This window comes from Tupaia chinensis, unplaced genomic scaffold, assembly GCF_000334495.1.
Source record: "Tupaia chinensis unplaced genomic scaffold, TupChi_1.0 Scaffold000056_1, whole genome shotgun sequence".
In the NCBI taxonomy this organism is placed as follows: domain Eukaryota; kingdom Metazoa; phylum Chordata; class Mammalia; order Scandentia; family Tupaiidae; genus Tupaia; species Tupaia belangeri.
The window spans coordinates 883,145-898,820 of NW_006159514.1; the positions used below are offsets into that span (position 1 = coordinate 883,145).

The 15,676-nt window shown below is 40.5% G+C and overlaps 1 protein-coding gene across 3 annotated transcripts in view; it reads left to right on the top strand.

Annotated features, from left to right (window-relative positions):
* Positions 1-15,676, top strand: part of SLC25A12 (solute carrier family 25 member 12) — a 146,804-nt gene that overhangs the window by 90,346 nt on the left and 40,782 nt on the right. For all 3 annotated transcript variants that reach the window (XM_006141477.3, XM_006141475.2, XM_027776035.1), the window contains 3 exons: positions 3,147-3,285; positions 4,439-4,532; positions 8,842-8,926. In XM_006141477.3, coding sequence (XP_006141539.1) covers positions 3,147-3,285; positions 4,439-4,532; positions 8,842-8,926 — 318 coding nt within the window. The remainder of the gene's footprint in view (positions 1-3,146; positions 3,286-4,438; positions 4,533-8,841; positions 8,927-15,676) is intronic.

Here is a 15,676-nt window from a genome sequence, read left to right on the forward strand (position 1 = left end):
TGGATGCCTGCCTTCATCTTGGCCTCCTTTTACCCTGCTGGGCTCCCAGGGTCTTGCTATAAGGATGGCGCCTTCTTTGTCGCCTTCAGGGTGCTGTCTGCTGAAAGGATGTGGCTGGCCTCTGCAGTGTTTGAATAGCCATGCCATGGCCGAGGGTATGGAGGAGCATGTGGCCATCAGCCTTTGGGGCTCACGCCTCTCTCTGCCCCTTCACCTGAGCATTCGGTCTCTCTGCGCCAGACACGGTTTTTGTTCTGTCAAACTGCTGATCTCTCGAAGTAATCATCTCGGTCACTAGCAAACTCTTGTCGCCCACTTCCTCACACAGAGTGGTGGAACTTTCCTCACTTGCCCGTCTTCTTGTCTGCGCATTGTGCTTATGTATACGTTTTTGATTATGGCTTGTTTTGAATGGAGGGAAGCCAATGAGTGCTTTTGTTTTTTCAGCTGAAGATCATTATCCCTGATTTAGACTGTGGTAGAAAGATCAACTTCTGTTCTTTCTCTGCGGTGAATCTGAACATGGGGCATGTCACTTTGTCCTACATGTTTCACCTCTCTGACATCCATTCCCTACTCCTCAGCCCTCACCTCATAGGCCAACCAGAGTCAAAGAAAGGAAAAACAAAACCAAAAACAAAACAAAGAAAGAGAGGGAGGGAACGAAAAATATCCTAGCGAGAAGGACTTATTCTACCTTAGGGTGAGGGGTACCCATTTAATCTTTCTCACCTGAGTTACACAGTCCTATCATAGTCCCCACTTACTATAAGCTGTTTCTTGTCTTTGGAGAAATATCAAATAACTTGAGTCCTGCTTTTGGGTCCCTGGTATCCAAATCCAGACTAAATACAAATAAAATCTGTATTTCGGTTAAGGCCTGTGGGTAAGAGTGGTGGGAGTGCATACATTTGCCCATCATTACCTAGGCTATTTATAATAGATATTAAGGTTCGCCACACTGGTATTTCTGTAAGCATTTCTTTAAGTTTTTAACAGGAAAAGTAATTTCTTTTCAAAAGTCTTATTTATTTAATTTTATTCATTCATTCATTTATTTTTTAACTGGATCAGAGAGAGAGAAGGAGAAAGTGAGAATGTAAGCCACCAGTTCTGGGACTTGAACCGTGGTTGGCCATGAGGGAGTATCTTAACCGCCATGCTATCTGCTGGTCCCAACAGGAAAAGTAATTTTATTTACATTATTTAATTTTATTTGTTGTTATTATTAATTTTTAAAATTTGACCAGAGGGACAGAGGGAGAGAAAAAGGGCAAGTGAGAAAGCAAGCCACCAGGTCCATGGTTGGCCATGTGGGAGTCCAGCGCCTTAACCACCACACCACCTGACGGCCCTAGGAAAAGTAATTTTTTTTTTTAAGAGACAGATTTTTGCTATATGGCACATGCACTTGCCTGAGAGGCAGAGAGACAGAAAGTGAGAAATCACCCCGCCTCAGGGGGGATGGCCATACTGCAATCCCTTCTCCTCCATTCTCCTTGGAATTTTTGGCACGTACACACATGGGTCCTGTGTGAGTTTAAACTGCCTAATCTGGGACTCGAACCACAGTTGACTACATGGGAGTCCAGTGATGTAATTGTTACACCATTTGCTGGTCCCAGGAAAAGTCATTAAAACAAACACTTGGTATAGGGTATGTGTGCTCGCTGGAGAGGGATGGGGAGGAGGAGGGGACATGAGAAATCACGCCCGGGGAGAGAAGAATACCCTGCAATTCTATCTCTCCATTTTTCTTTTAGGATTTTGGGCACTCAGGCACACGTGCCCAGTATGTTTCTCAAGCTGCTATGTTCAACTCAAATCATATAGTCAGCAATATGGGATTCAGCTTCTTTAACCACCATACCCCCTGCTGGCCCTAGGAAAAAAAATTAAGCTTATTTATTTCCTTCATGAGAGAACAAGAGATAGGCACCCTTGACAGATCTTCATGCCACAATCCTCTCCCCCGCCCAGTAGCCGGCCTAGAAGGGCTATGAGCATGCTGGCAGGCAGGCCCTGTGTATTGAGGAGGACCCAGACTGAACCCTGAGGCTCCCATTCGGCCCCCACATTGTGCAGCAGCGGTCCTACTGCCGCGACGCCACGGCAGCGACTTCACAGAGAATGGCTTTGATCATATGACTTTCTCTGACTTCTGGCTTGGAAGTTAAGTTTTTGGAAACTGTAAAACCTATTCTGTTTTGAGTGTATTCCAAATGATGGGAAGAGGTAGACATTACCACTTCATCCTCAGTGAAGGCCCTGTTACCCACATCTCAGGCATGTGAACCTCTTTTGGGCTATTTTACTGTCGGTATAATTTAACATAAGTAAATTCTCGAGGATTTTCTGCACGCTTTTTGGTATCTTGGGTGGTTGTACTTTTCATGATACAGATTCAGAGTCCCACATAGACAATATCTTAACTATAACTTTAAAAAATTATTTTCATTATTTTAACTTTATTTATTTATTTATTTAAATTTGATGATGGGGGAGAGAAAGAGAGAGAAAGAGAGAAAAGAGAGAGAGAGAAAAGAGAGGAAATAAGAAAGCAAACTGCCGGGTCTGGGACTCGTGGTCCTTCACGTGGGAGTCTAGCAGCCTTAACCACTATGCCACCTACTGGCCTCATTAATTATAGCATGGTTTTAAAACAAACAAAAGAATAGGAAAAGTTGTATAATTTTAAAATTTAAAGTTACCATCTGCTTTTGTGTGTGTGTGTGCATGTGTGGTGAAAAAAATAAGTTTAAGAAAAATGCTTTATGTTGTACATTGATGTTTCGTTTATCCAGGACTATCAGGAGTTCCATAGTTGAGGGTCTTGAAACCCTGTTTAAATAGCCATTATTTTTGATCTGGGATAATTATATTTGTTGTTTCTGACCTCATAGGTAGGTGAACCATGAAGTCCAACTTCCAGATGTTGCTTTCTTCCTTGAAACTAAATTGTGCAGGCTTCCCTGAGGGCATGGAATGCGCTGTGTGTGTCAGTATGAGTCTCCCCTTATATTTATGGACTGGTTGTTAATCATTTTAATAGTGAAGACTCCTTCGGATCCTCTTTGAGCCAAGTGCAGTGTCCATAAATGTGTTTTTTGTTTTGTTTTGTAACTTTTTGTGTTGTCGTTTCCTAGGCAGCTGGAGGAAGTATCTCCCACCAGGTCAGCTTCTCCTACTTCAACGCATTTAACTCCTTACTGAATAACATGGAGCTGGTTCGGAAGATATATAGCACTCTCGCCGGCACAAGAAAAGATGTAGAAGTCACAAAGGGTAAGATTTCTAAGCATGTGTATTGTCGTGAATCTCAGCATTCTCACTGTGCTTCAGCAGGGACTGAGGCTGCACGGTGTTTACCGCTGTAAAGTCAAATCTAGAAAGTATGTCCCCACGTGTATGTATACCTCGCTGGGGCTACAGAAATCCAGGTGGATTTAATGGGATGCTGAGGTCAGGAGTGGAAAAGTGGCTTTGACAGTTCTGAAAAGAACCTTGGTCCAATCTGTCAAACAGGTCATTGGCACTGTGGCAGCAGCTTGTTTGTACTGGGAAGGAGTTGCCATAGAAAGATGGGCTCGCCTGCGCCTGTTGGTGGATTGCATGTAGTAGGATGTTTTGGGTGACTGGAGAATAGTCACTTCTTTTATCCTGTAACTCTGGAGACCAAAGTGGATAAACAAGGCAAGAGAGGGGATTCTAAATAGATCGCTTCAACTTTGAAATTAATACTGGCTTGTTGGGAAAGTCATGATGCATTTTTGCATAGGAAAATACGTCATGACTTTCCTGATGATTTAATATATCTGTTCTTGTTGTTTCATCATAAACTTTTATGTTTTACCAACTTTCTAGATGCATAGTTATGCTTATACAACTGAACTCAAGTATTTAAATTTAGTGTTAGGGCCAGCAGGTGGTGTGGTGGTTAAGGTGCTGGACCCAGCAGCTTGAAAATTAAAACAAACAGATAGATAGATAAATAGATAAATGTTTTGTAAAAATAAAATAAATTCAGTTTTAGATTCTTTTTTTTTTTTTTTTTGAGAGGTTTTCGCTATAGCGAGCATGTGCTCACCAGACAGACAGAGAGAGACAGAGAGACAGAAAGCAAGAAATCGCCCCCCAGGGGGGATGGCCACGCCGCAATCCCTTCTCCTCCATTCTCCTCTCGGGATCCTGGGCACGCACACACACACGCCTGGCGTGAGTTTAAGCCACCGGGTTCAGGACACGAACCGCGGTCGACTACATGGGAGTCCAGCGACATAGCTATTACGCTAACTGCTGGTCCCCAGTTTTAGATTCTTAAGATAATACTAAAATGCCTTTAGCTTTCAGATTACATTACAGTTGGTCAAGATAGAAGTTTGTTGTATATTAAGAATCTTTCAAGATTTTGACGTTGTTTTCTTTCTTTTTCTTCCAGAGGAATTTGCCCAGAGTGCCATACGTTATGGACAAGTTACTCCACTAGAAATTGACATCCTATACCAGCTTGCAGACTTATATAATGCTTCTGGGTAACTATTCCAATAATACTTTGTTGTATTTATTGTAAGGAAGTTTTTTATTTATTTATTTATTTTTAGGTTGTTGCCATACGGTGCTTGTCCTTGCCATATCCTCGCCAGAGAGAGAAAGAAAGAGGGAAAGTGAGAAATTACCCCATAAGGGGTATGGCCACGCTGCAATCTCTTCTCCTCCATTCTCCCCTCAGGATTTTGGATATGCATGTACACATACCTGATGTGATTTTCAAGCCCCAGTTCTGGGACTTGAACTGTGGTTTAACCATGTGGGAGTCCAGTGCATTAACCACCATGCCACCTGCTGGTCTTGGGACATTCTTTTGAAATGTGAAACAGTATTATGCTTTCATTCTTTTTTTTTTTTTTGGGAGAGATTTTCACTGTAGGGCGCGTGCGCTCGCCAGACAGACAGAGAGAGACATAGAGACAGAAAGCGAGAAATCACCCCCCAGGGGGAATGGTCACGCCGCAATCCCTTCTCCTCCATTCTCCTCTCGGGATCTTGGGCACATACGCACACGCGCCCGGCGTGAGTTTTAAGCCACCGGGTCCGGGACACGAACCGCGGTCGACTACGTGGGAGTCCAGCGACATAGCCATTACGCTAACTGCTGGTTCCCTTCATTCATTTTTAACACTAGCTGGGGCCAGCAGGTGGCATGATGGTTAAGGACGCTGAACTCCCACATGGAAAACCATGGTTTGAGTCCTGGACCTGGCAGCTTATTTTTTTTCTCTCTCTCTCTCTGTCCCTCTCTGGTCAAATTAAAATAAATAAATAAATAAATAAATAAATAAATAAATAAATAAATAAATAAATAAATAAATAAAGGGAAATGGAGGGAGGGAGGGTGAGAGAGAACAAGCAGTGCGGGAGGGAAGAGATGGAGAGAGAGGTGAGACAAAGGAGGAGAGTCGAGGGGCATGAGAGGGGAATGAGAAAGAATGGGGAGGGAACTGAAAGGGGACAAGAAGGGAAAAGATGGATTTAATCTGGGCGGTTTGGCAGTATTACTCAGATTTGTGGAAATTTGACTAAATTTATAAACTGGAGTACGGTATATGGGAGAGTCTTGTAGTTTTTTTGGTTCATTATAAATGTTCATTTTACTGAAAAGTATATACCATTTTGTGTTGGACAGTGTCCTATCCTTGAGCTAAGCATGTGACACTATCGCCCTAGTTACCATCCCAAACAAGCCCAGATGTTATATGCTTCTATTTTAGAATTCTTGTTTGCTGTTGACTAGGACAGGGTCTCGCTGTCTTGAGATCTTACCAGCTCAGCCTTCCCAAGTTGCTGGGATTCTAGGCTCACAACACTGTGCCTGGCCTTTAGGTTGAACCTGGATTGAACCAGGGCCTCTGATGTGGTCCCAACCTGTGGAGCACAGGATCCTAATAGCATGCGACATTACAACTGGACCAGTTTTATGAAGTCAAAACCCAAAGAGAGAGAATCAAGGGGAAAAAGAAACAAAATATTTAAGGGTCACAAAAATGGAAAATTATTTGTTGATTATATTATATATGACAGTATCTTTAACTGGATTCTAATATACTATGAATTTTGCATGCTGTAATGATATATGCTGATTGAATGTATAAAAAGAAATAAAATATAGGGGAAAAAAAAAACCAAAGCACAAAGAGGGTATTTAACGTGCAAAGTTTTGGGTAAGTCTAAAAGAAGAGTTCTGTCTATGATACCCAACTGGACCTATGGGAAAGAGGACCTATGGTCCAGTTAGAGACCAGAGGTTTTTTGGTTTGTTTGTTTTGTTTTGTTTTGTTTGTAACCTCTAATAGTTCTTTAAGTGTAGCAATATTTGAAAAATGGGCTTTAACCCTAGAATGAGGACTAATAGAAGTTGACTATAATAGGTGATTTATTATCTTCATGCCACATAATGAATTGCTGGACTCGAGATGATACTAAATATATCAGCCGGTCTTTGGTGATTGACGTGAAATACCAGGTCATGTCTCCTCCATCTGTAATTCACATTTTCAGACAAAGGTTTTGAGCTTCCTTCATGATAATAAATGCTTTCAGAAAGTACTTTTCAGAACTGGATTTGAAGTGACCTTCTAGCTGATTCATGAAATGTGGTTATTTTTAAGTAAACTTTTAGAAAATAGAGCATCATGTAACTCAAAGCTTAAGGGTTTGAAAGACTGCACTGTTAGCATCTCCTTCCCTTGTGCCCATCTGTGGAGGCATCAGTGTTTATGAGTTTTATGTGTATTTTTCCCAGACACTTTGCACCTATGCACTAAATAGATGTGCTGAGGGGGGTACCTTATTTTATTATTTAATTATTAATTTGCTAGCGGGTGCGTGTACAAACTGGAGAGACACAGAGAGAGAGAAATAAGAAATCACCCTCCAGTGGGGCCTGGACACATCATAGTCTCATCTCTTCCATTTCTTTCTTTCTTTTTTTTCTTTGAGAAATTTTTGCTAAGGAGCTCATGCGCTCACTGGAGAGACAGAGAAGGGGAGACAGAAAGTGAGAAATCACCCCCACGGGCGGGGTGGGGGGGATGGCTACTTCGCAATCCCTTCTTCTCCATTTTCTTCTTGGGATTTTGGGCACTTATGCACATGCACCTGGTGTGAGTTTTAAGCCACCAGGTCCAGGACTAGAACCACGATTGACTATGTAGAAGTCTAGCAATGTAACCATTATGCCATTTGCTGGTCCTCATCTCTTCCATTTCTTCTTTTGTGATTTTGGGCATGTCTGCACACACATGCACCCTATGTGTTTTTCAGGCTGACAGGTTTGGGACTCAGGCGTGTAGTCAGCCATGTGGAATCTACCTGCCCCAAACCACCTTGTCACCGCTGGGCCAGGGGTTACTTTGTTTGTTTTGCCTTTTTTTTACTGTTATTGCTCTGGTTTTGCAAGAGGGTCAGTGTGCTCACCAGCGAAAGACCAAGGGCAGGATTGGAGGTGAGGGGGGCAACAAGAAATCATCTCCAAGACTGTGACCATGCCACAGTCCTTTTTCCATTCTTCTCATGGGATTTTGCACACACACACACACACACACACACACACACATGCCTGGCATATTTTCTTTTATTTTTAAGTTTCCACCATAGGGCACATGTACTTGCAAGAGAGACATAGAGAGGCAAAGAGAGGCAGAGAGGGAAGGTGAAAATAACCCCCAGGGAGATGGCCCCCAGGGAGATGCTGTAATTCCTTGTTCTCCATGCTCCTCTTGGGATTTTGGGCAAGCACACACATGTGCCCTGTGTAATTTTTAAGCCACTGGGTCCAGGACTTGAACAACAATCAGCCTTGTGAAAATCCAGCGCCTTAACCATCACACCATCTTCTGACCCCATCACCTGGCTTGTTTTTCAAGCCACCTAGTTTGGTCCTCAAACCACCCAGTCAGCCATATAAGATCCAGCCAGTGCCTAAACTACCATGCCACCTGCTGGCCCAGTTTTAATGTCTGTCATTAAAGTCTTGTTAAATGCATGTATCCACATTATTTGTCTAGAGACATTTGCTTTTTTTTTTTTTTTTTTAAAGAATTATTTTCTGGGGCCAGCAAGTGGCATGGTGGTTAAGGAGGCTGGACTTCACACAGCTGACCACGGTTCGAGTCTCGGACCTGGTGGCTTGCTTTCTCACTTTCCATCTGTCTCACTGTCTTTTTCTGGTCAACTTCAATAAAATAAAATATATATATTAAAAAAATGACAATGAATAAAATTTTTTAAAAAAGAATGATTTTCTTTAACTTTATTTATTAATTACTTAAGTTTGACCAGAGAGGGACAGAGTGATAGAGAGAGAGAGAGGAAAAGTGAGAAAGCAAGCCAGCAGGTCCGGGACTTAAACCGTGGTGGACCATGTGGGAGTCCAGTGCCTTAACCACCATACCACCTGCTGACCCTGACATCTACTTATTGTTGGTATAATCAGGGTCTGAAGATATTTTCTGCCAATAAAATGATCTGTGCAAATAGGAAAATAATACTTTAAAAAATTAGAATATTTATTTAATCCCATTTCTTCTTATTTTTTAATTCGAACAGAGAGAGAGAGAGAGAGAGAGAGAGAGAGAAAGGAAAAGGGAGAAAGCAAGCTACCAGTTGGGATTTGAACCGCAGTCGGCCACGTGGGAATCTAGCTCCTTTAACCACCGTGCCACCTGCTAGCCTGGAAAATAATACTTGAAACCATAGTGTTGTGTTTGTCTTTGAGGAAAGATGATGGCACGAGGAGTTTATTGTTGTCTAACAATTCTTTCTTTCCCATATATTTGCCTGAAGGCGTTTGACTTTGGCTGATATTGAGAGAATAGCTCCATTGGCTGAGGGCGCCTTACCTTACAACCTGGCAGAACTTCAAAGACAGGTAAGAGTCATCTCAGAAATATAATCACCTTCAAAAATGCTGAAGTAGTATGTACATGACAAGCCTAAAACTTCTGGATGCTGTGGAAATTAAAATCTACTCTCCAGAGAAGGACTTTACTGGGCTCGAAGATTAACTTCATGGAACTATTGTTACCCCTACCCTCATAGAATATTTTTATGGGGTAACTAGACATGCTTTATCCTTTTAACTATATACGAAGGAGAATAAACATTCCAATATACATGGACTCAACCTTCTTTCCACCCAAGTGAACTTTCTTTTTATTTGTCTAGTCACATGTAAAGATTAGTGTTAAGTTCACTTTGTATTATTAAATTGATATGTATAGGGTATTTAAAATAGGAAACATTTCTCAGATGAAATAAATCATTCACTGAGCTTATACCTCATGGATTATAGCGAGAAAAAAAGAAATATAATTAATGAACCAGAAAGAAAACCTTCACTATTAATTTTTGATAAAAATCTTAGGTTTTTTTTCTTTTTTTTTTTTTCCAGTTTGCTATAGGGTACATGTGCTCACCAAAGAGAGAGAGATCACCTTCCAGGGATGATGGCCATGCCACAATCCCTTCTCCATTCTCCTCTTGGGATTTTGGGCATTCATGTATACTTGTCTGGCATTATTTTCAAGCTACTGGGTCTGGAACTCGAATTGTGAACCCTGCCATGTGGGATCCAGCCACATTAACCTCCATGCCTCCTGGTGGCCCCAATTTATTTTTCTTTAAATGTTAAGAATGATTTTTTTTTTAAAGAGAGATTTTTCCCTATAGTGCGCATGTGCTTGCCAGAAAGACAGAGAGAGACAGAAAGCGAGAATCACCCTCCCCGGGGGGAGGATGGTCATGCCACAATCCCTTATCCTCCATTCTCCTCTTGGGATCTTGGGCACGCACACATGCCAGTGTGAGTTTAAGCCCCTGGGTCCGGGATTCAAACTACAGTCAACCACTTGGTAGTAAAACGATGTAACAGTTATGTCACATGCTGGTCCCAAGGATGATTTAAACAGTAGCCTCCTAGTTATAGAGTTAATATAGTCCCATTTCTGATTTTACAAGTTCTATTTTGGCAGGAGAAAAAAAAAAAAAACATGAAATGACCTTGAAGCGTGGAATGACACCATTTTAAAGGACTCTTGTTTTAAATAGAAACTTCTATAGCATTTGGTGGAAGCATCTATGTAGCAGATGACCACGTGGCTTTGTCTGTGTGAGGGTTAGGAGAGCCAGTTCTTGGCCTCCTGACATTTCCCTGCTCTGATGGTCATGGAACCTGTGTCCCTTGTAATTCCTGAGGAGACTGTGACAGCTTACTAGGCTAGGGGGTGTGGGGAGGTTGGGAGGAGAGGGTAGATGGAGAGAGAGACAGACAGACAGACAGACAGACACACACACACATACACACACACACACACACACACACACTAAATGGGTCTATTTTTTCTTCATTTCTGCCATACTGGTGAGTAGCCAGGGTTAGGTTTGCTATTATTATTCACTTTTTCCAAGTGTGTTAATGAAAATCAAGGCACGTAAGTGTGATTCACTGGGTAGATTTGGTAGGAAATCTTTCTTCTATTTGAGCTCCATACAATAATAGTTCTGCCTCTAAAACTAATTAGGGTTTCCAGTTCTACTTTACATACTGAATGAGAACTTTGATAGTCCTGATGAAATAATCTGAACATTATGTTAATACTTAATTGTTTGCTTAGTGTATAATGAAACTTCACATATATTAAAATATATCTATACCTCATTACAATTTAGCTTCTTTTGTACAAGAAAAAAAGACTCTTATCTGTCAGCGTCAAAGTTTATTTCTATAGGAAATTCTCAGATCCTTTTAAAATGGATGGATTTGTTCAAATTCTGTGATTTTTATTTAAAAAATTTTTTAAAATAATTATTTTATTTAACTTTATTTATTTACTTTAATTTGACCAGAGCAAGACAGAGTGAGAGAGAGAGAAAGTGAGAAAGCAATCTGCCAGGTCTGAGACTTGAACCATAGTCAGCCATGTAGGAGTCCAGTGCCCTTAACCACCATGCCACCTGCTGGCCCCGAAAACTCAGTCATTTTTAAATAAAGCTATAAAGTTATTAAAAATTTGAGGCATATTGAAATATTTAAATAAAATAACTTTTATTGAAGTTAATTTTATATATTATAGTATACATTGTGAATGCTCCTAAATTTTGGCAAATTGCACTTCAAAAGCAGAAATGCAATTTAATTTTTTTGGGTGGGCATCTTACCACTGTGGTTGGGTGGTATGCATTGGAAGCCAGATCCCACATTGCGGTTTGAAAAATATGCTGGGCACTTGTGATGCCTGCCCAAAATCTTGATAGAAAAGAGGAAGAAGGGTCGTGGTGTGACCATGTCCCATTGGACATGCTTTCTCTCTTTCTCATGAGCATACATGCCCTCTTGCACTGAAAAAAAAAAAAAGAGCTATTTTACAGGTTCCATGTTTTGGAGTGTCCTTAGTATCTTAGTATTTGTAATTGGAGAATATTTTATTTAACTTATTAAAAACAATATAATCTGAAATTAAAAGTCCCAACTAGGAGCAAGCAGATGGCATAATGGTTACATTGGTGGACTCCCACAGGCCAACTGTGGTTCAAGTCCTGGACCCAGTAGCTTGAAAATCGTACTGGGCATGTGTGCATATGTGTCCAAGATTCCGGGAGGAGAATGAAGGAAAAGAACTGCAACGTGGCTATCCCCGCTGGGAGGTGGTTTTTCATTTTTCCTCTCACTGTCTCTTTCCAGCAAGCACTCGTGCCCTAAGGCAAAAACCTCTCAGAACAACAACAACTAATTTCCTAGCTTCTCAGCTTTTCTGTCACTTGCTTTTTGATTTACCCACCTCTCCCACCACTAGCAATTTTCCTAGAAGCCAAATCTGAAATTTGTTTGCAGGCTTTGACACCCTAGGTCTACATCCCTTACATTCCTTCCCTAGGAAGACGATGCAGTTCTGTTACTGGTGTGAATTTTCTCTAAGATTAAAGAGCGTTAGCCTTTCTTCAGTGGCATGGCTCATGCCTTTATGCCAGTGTGGGTGACCTCAAGGGTCTTGTCAGATATTTTGGAAATAAGCAATGACCCTTCCCCTGGTCTCTGATTTTATCCACAGTGGTGATGGGATGATTTCGCTGCCTTTTACCTAACCAGTGGGGTGGTGTGGGGATGTGGAATCTCTAGAGAGTGGGGAGAAGTTTTGGGTATTCTCGCATTGTCTCCAAAAGTAGAACTTCAGAGTCTACATTTTTGTTTTTCCTCTCACACATCATTGACTGGGCAGTTTTACTACTGAGGTATAGAGAACTAACTATTCAATATTGTAGTATAGGTACTACCAGGTGTTAACACAAAAAAGTTAAGATTTAAAATGGTTTTTGCTATGAACAACTATGGAGGTAGCACCTGAGAAAATAAAACTCAATAGAAGTCATAAATAATATTTTAGAGTTTCTTAGAGCTAGATTTTAAAGGATTATTTAAGAAGGGTTCAAGTTAATGTCCATTGTGAAATCCAATATTTAGTGTCCTGGGGATCTGATCCTAGTTTATTTGGTCCTCAGTTTCCTCTTTTGTAAAGTGAGTACCTTCAAATATTTCCAACAGTTCTTCTAATTCCTGTGTTACATAAAATGGTATGAATCAATGTATTTTATTTTAAAAATTCTGAACTAAATTTTCCTTTTCCTTTGCAGCATTTAAATTTTTAAAAACAGGCTAGGATCCAAGTAGAATAATTTGAAATTATCCCTAAGTTGTTAGAGCAACTGAAGTAATACAATAAAGTTTCTTTAATTTTAAGTCTTGAAAAAACTTTCTTTTGGGTTAACATATTTCATTTATGTGAGGCATGCTAAGGCAGTCATATAGATTACACGTTTAGTGAGTTACTTTTAAAAATTCTGTAGTTCTCAGAACTGTCGCAGTGCTAACCCTAACTTCAATGTGTATTCTCTCTCCAGTTACTAATTATATTAAACTTTCCTCTCTCTTCTTTCTTTCTTTACCATTTGGATATCTTTTTTTTTTTTTGAGAGATTGTTGCAATAGTGTGTGTGTGTTCACGAGAGAAACAGAAAGTGAGAAATCACCCCCCAGGGAGATGGCTATGCCGCAATCCCTTCTCCATTCTCCTTTCAGGATTTTGAGCACGCATGCACATGTGCCGGTATGAGTTTTAAGTCGCCAGGTCTGGGACTCAAACCGCGGTTAGTTATGTGGGAATCTAGCGACATAATTATTAGACCATCTGCTGGTCGCTGAATATCCTTTCGTTATGAAGGTTTCTGTTCATATCTTTTGTTCATTTTTCAACTGGCTTCCCTGTCTTGTGCTAATGAATTTATAGATGTTCACTATGTGTACTGGAGTCAAATCGTGTTACTTAAATACGTTGCAAATATCTTTTCCTGTTATGTTGCCTGTCTTTTTACCCTCTTTGTGATATATTTCGCTGAACAAAAGTTTTTAAATGTAATGAAGTTCAGCTTTCTAATCTTTCAAGTTTTGTTTCTATGGGAAAGGAAAGGTACAGGCCATTCACTCAGAGAGAACGTCTGGAATTTAGGCTGGATTGTGTTCTGCCAATCATTATTAAAATTATTTGTGTCTGTTTCCTGTATAGCTTTCCTTAAACATAGGACTTTGTCTCGTGTATTTTTGTGGACCATCCTTGAGCTCTGGATTCATGAGTACCCAGAACCCTTAGTTATAGTCCATTTACCAGTTACTGTTTTGGAACTTTAACCTCTGTCACCTGTGATATTTTACCATACTTGGAAGTCTTTTCTCAAAAAAGAAGAATTTAAGCTCCTATATTAGCCTTCATTTGCCTCTTTTAAATGATTAGATTTAAGGCCAGCCCATGGCCTAGAAGTTAAGGGAACCAAATTCTACACCACTGACCATGCAGTCAAATTCTGGTCCTCGCAAGCTTGAAAAACACCTGGGATCTAGCTGCCTTAACCACTAGGCCAGGGGCTGACCTAAAAAGATCTATTGAAACAAAAAAGTTGATTTTTTTATTTATGAAAGAATAGAAACGGAAAGATTGGAAGGTATCATAGCAGGGAGAGCAACTGTAGTTACTAGAGATAGCACAGGGTGTTGGAAATGGGGGTGGGTAATAGGGAAGGAGAGGAACAGGGAAAAACCATTTAACTGATACAAAAATGAAAAAATAGATTAAGAAATAGCTTAAGTTTTTGTGTAATAGATTTTAGCTTCTCTTATCACACAAATGAAAAAATGTTATGTTAATCTGTATGCAGCTACATCTATCTCAACATTTTATAAACCTCAGATGTACCCAATAAGAGATTTTTTTAAAGTAAAACAACAACAACAACAAAACATACCAGGCATCTTTGCCCAAACTCCCAACAGATGGAGAAATGGAGACAAAGGGATTGTAGCGTGGCCACACCCCACTGAGGAGTGCTTTCTCCCTCTTGCTCTCCTTCTGTCTCTCTCTGGTGAGTGTACATTTCACCTTGCAAATAAATAAATAAATAAATAGAGGTTTGTTTGTTTGTTTGTTTAGATTTTTTCCATAGAGCACATGTGTTTGCTGCAGAGGAACAGAGAAATCACCTCCCCAGGGGATGGCCACACACCTCCCCCCCTCCATTCTCCTCGCAGGATTTTGGATACACCTCACCTGTGTACTGGTGTGGTTTTTTTCAAGCCACCAAATCTGGGACTCAAACTGTGGAATCAGCCTTGTAGGATCCAGCACCTTAACTATTGTGCCCCTGCTGGACTTAAATTATTAAAGTTTTGAAGACTATCATAGTCTTTAACACAAAAATGAACCCCCTTCTTACTATAAGAAAAGCATATATAAATATTCAGAGAAAAGTTTATATTATTATTATTTTAAGTTTTGCTATGGGATGTGTGTGCTTGCCAGAGAGACAGACAGAGTACAGGAAAGTGAGGACACCCTCCATGGGGGATGGCCATGCTGCAGTCCTTTCTCCTCCATTCTCTGTGAGGTTTATGGGCACTCACGCACATGCACCTGGCATGTTGCTCAAACTGTCAGATCTGGGACTCAAACCATGCTGTCAGCCATATGGGATCCAGCTGCCTTAACTGCTGTGCCACAGCTGTCCCCAAATTTATATATTTAATTTTTTTCCTTCCTTACCTTCTCTTATACTGTTGCACCTTTAATTTAATTTTTTTATTTTTTATTTTTTTAAAGATTTTTGTCATAGGGCATGTGTACTTGCTGGAGAGAGATAGAGACAGTGAAAGTGAAAAATCACCCCCTGGGGGTGTGACTATGCCACAATCCCTTCTCCTCCATTCTCCTCCTGGGATCTCGAGCATGCTCACACATGCACCTGGCATGAGTTCCAAGCCTGTGGGTCCAGGACTTAAACCATTGTCGGCCATCTGGGAGTCCAGCGACATAACCATTACACCATCTCCTGGTCCCTGCTTGATGTGTTAACAAACACGATCTTGCTCTATCTAATTCTTACTTATAATATAACATATATTTAACACTAAAGGGAAAAGAACTCCTTTTCAAATGAAATCTCACTCATTTATTATCATACACATATCCTTAGGGAGCAGGTTAAAAGTTATTTAAGAGTCTGAACTCTTGTTTTGCTTTGAAAAAACACTTAATTAACCTTGTTAAATATCAACCTTCATGATCTTAATCATAACCTT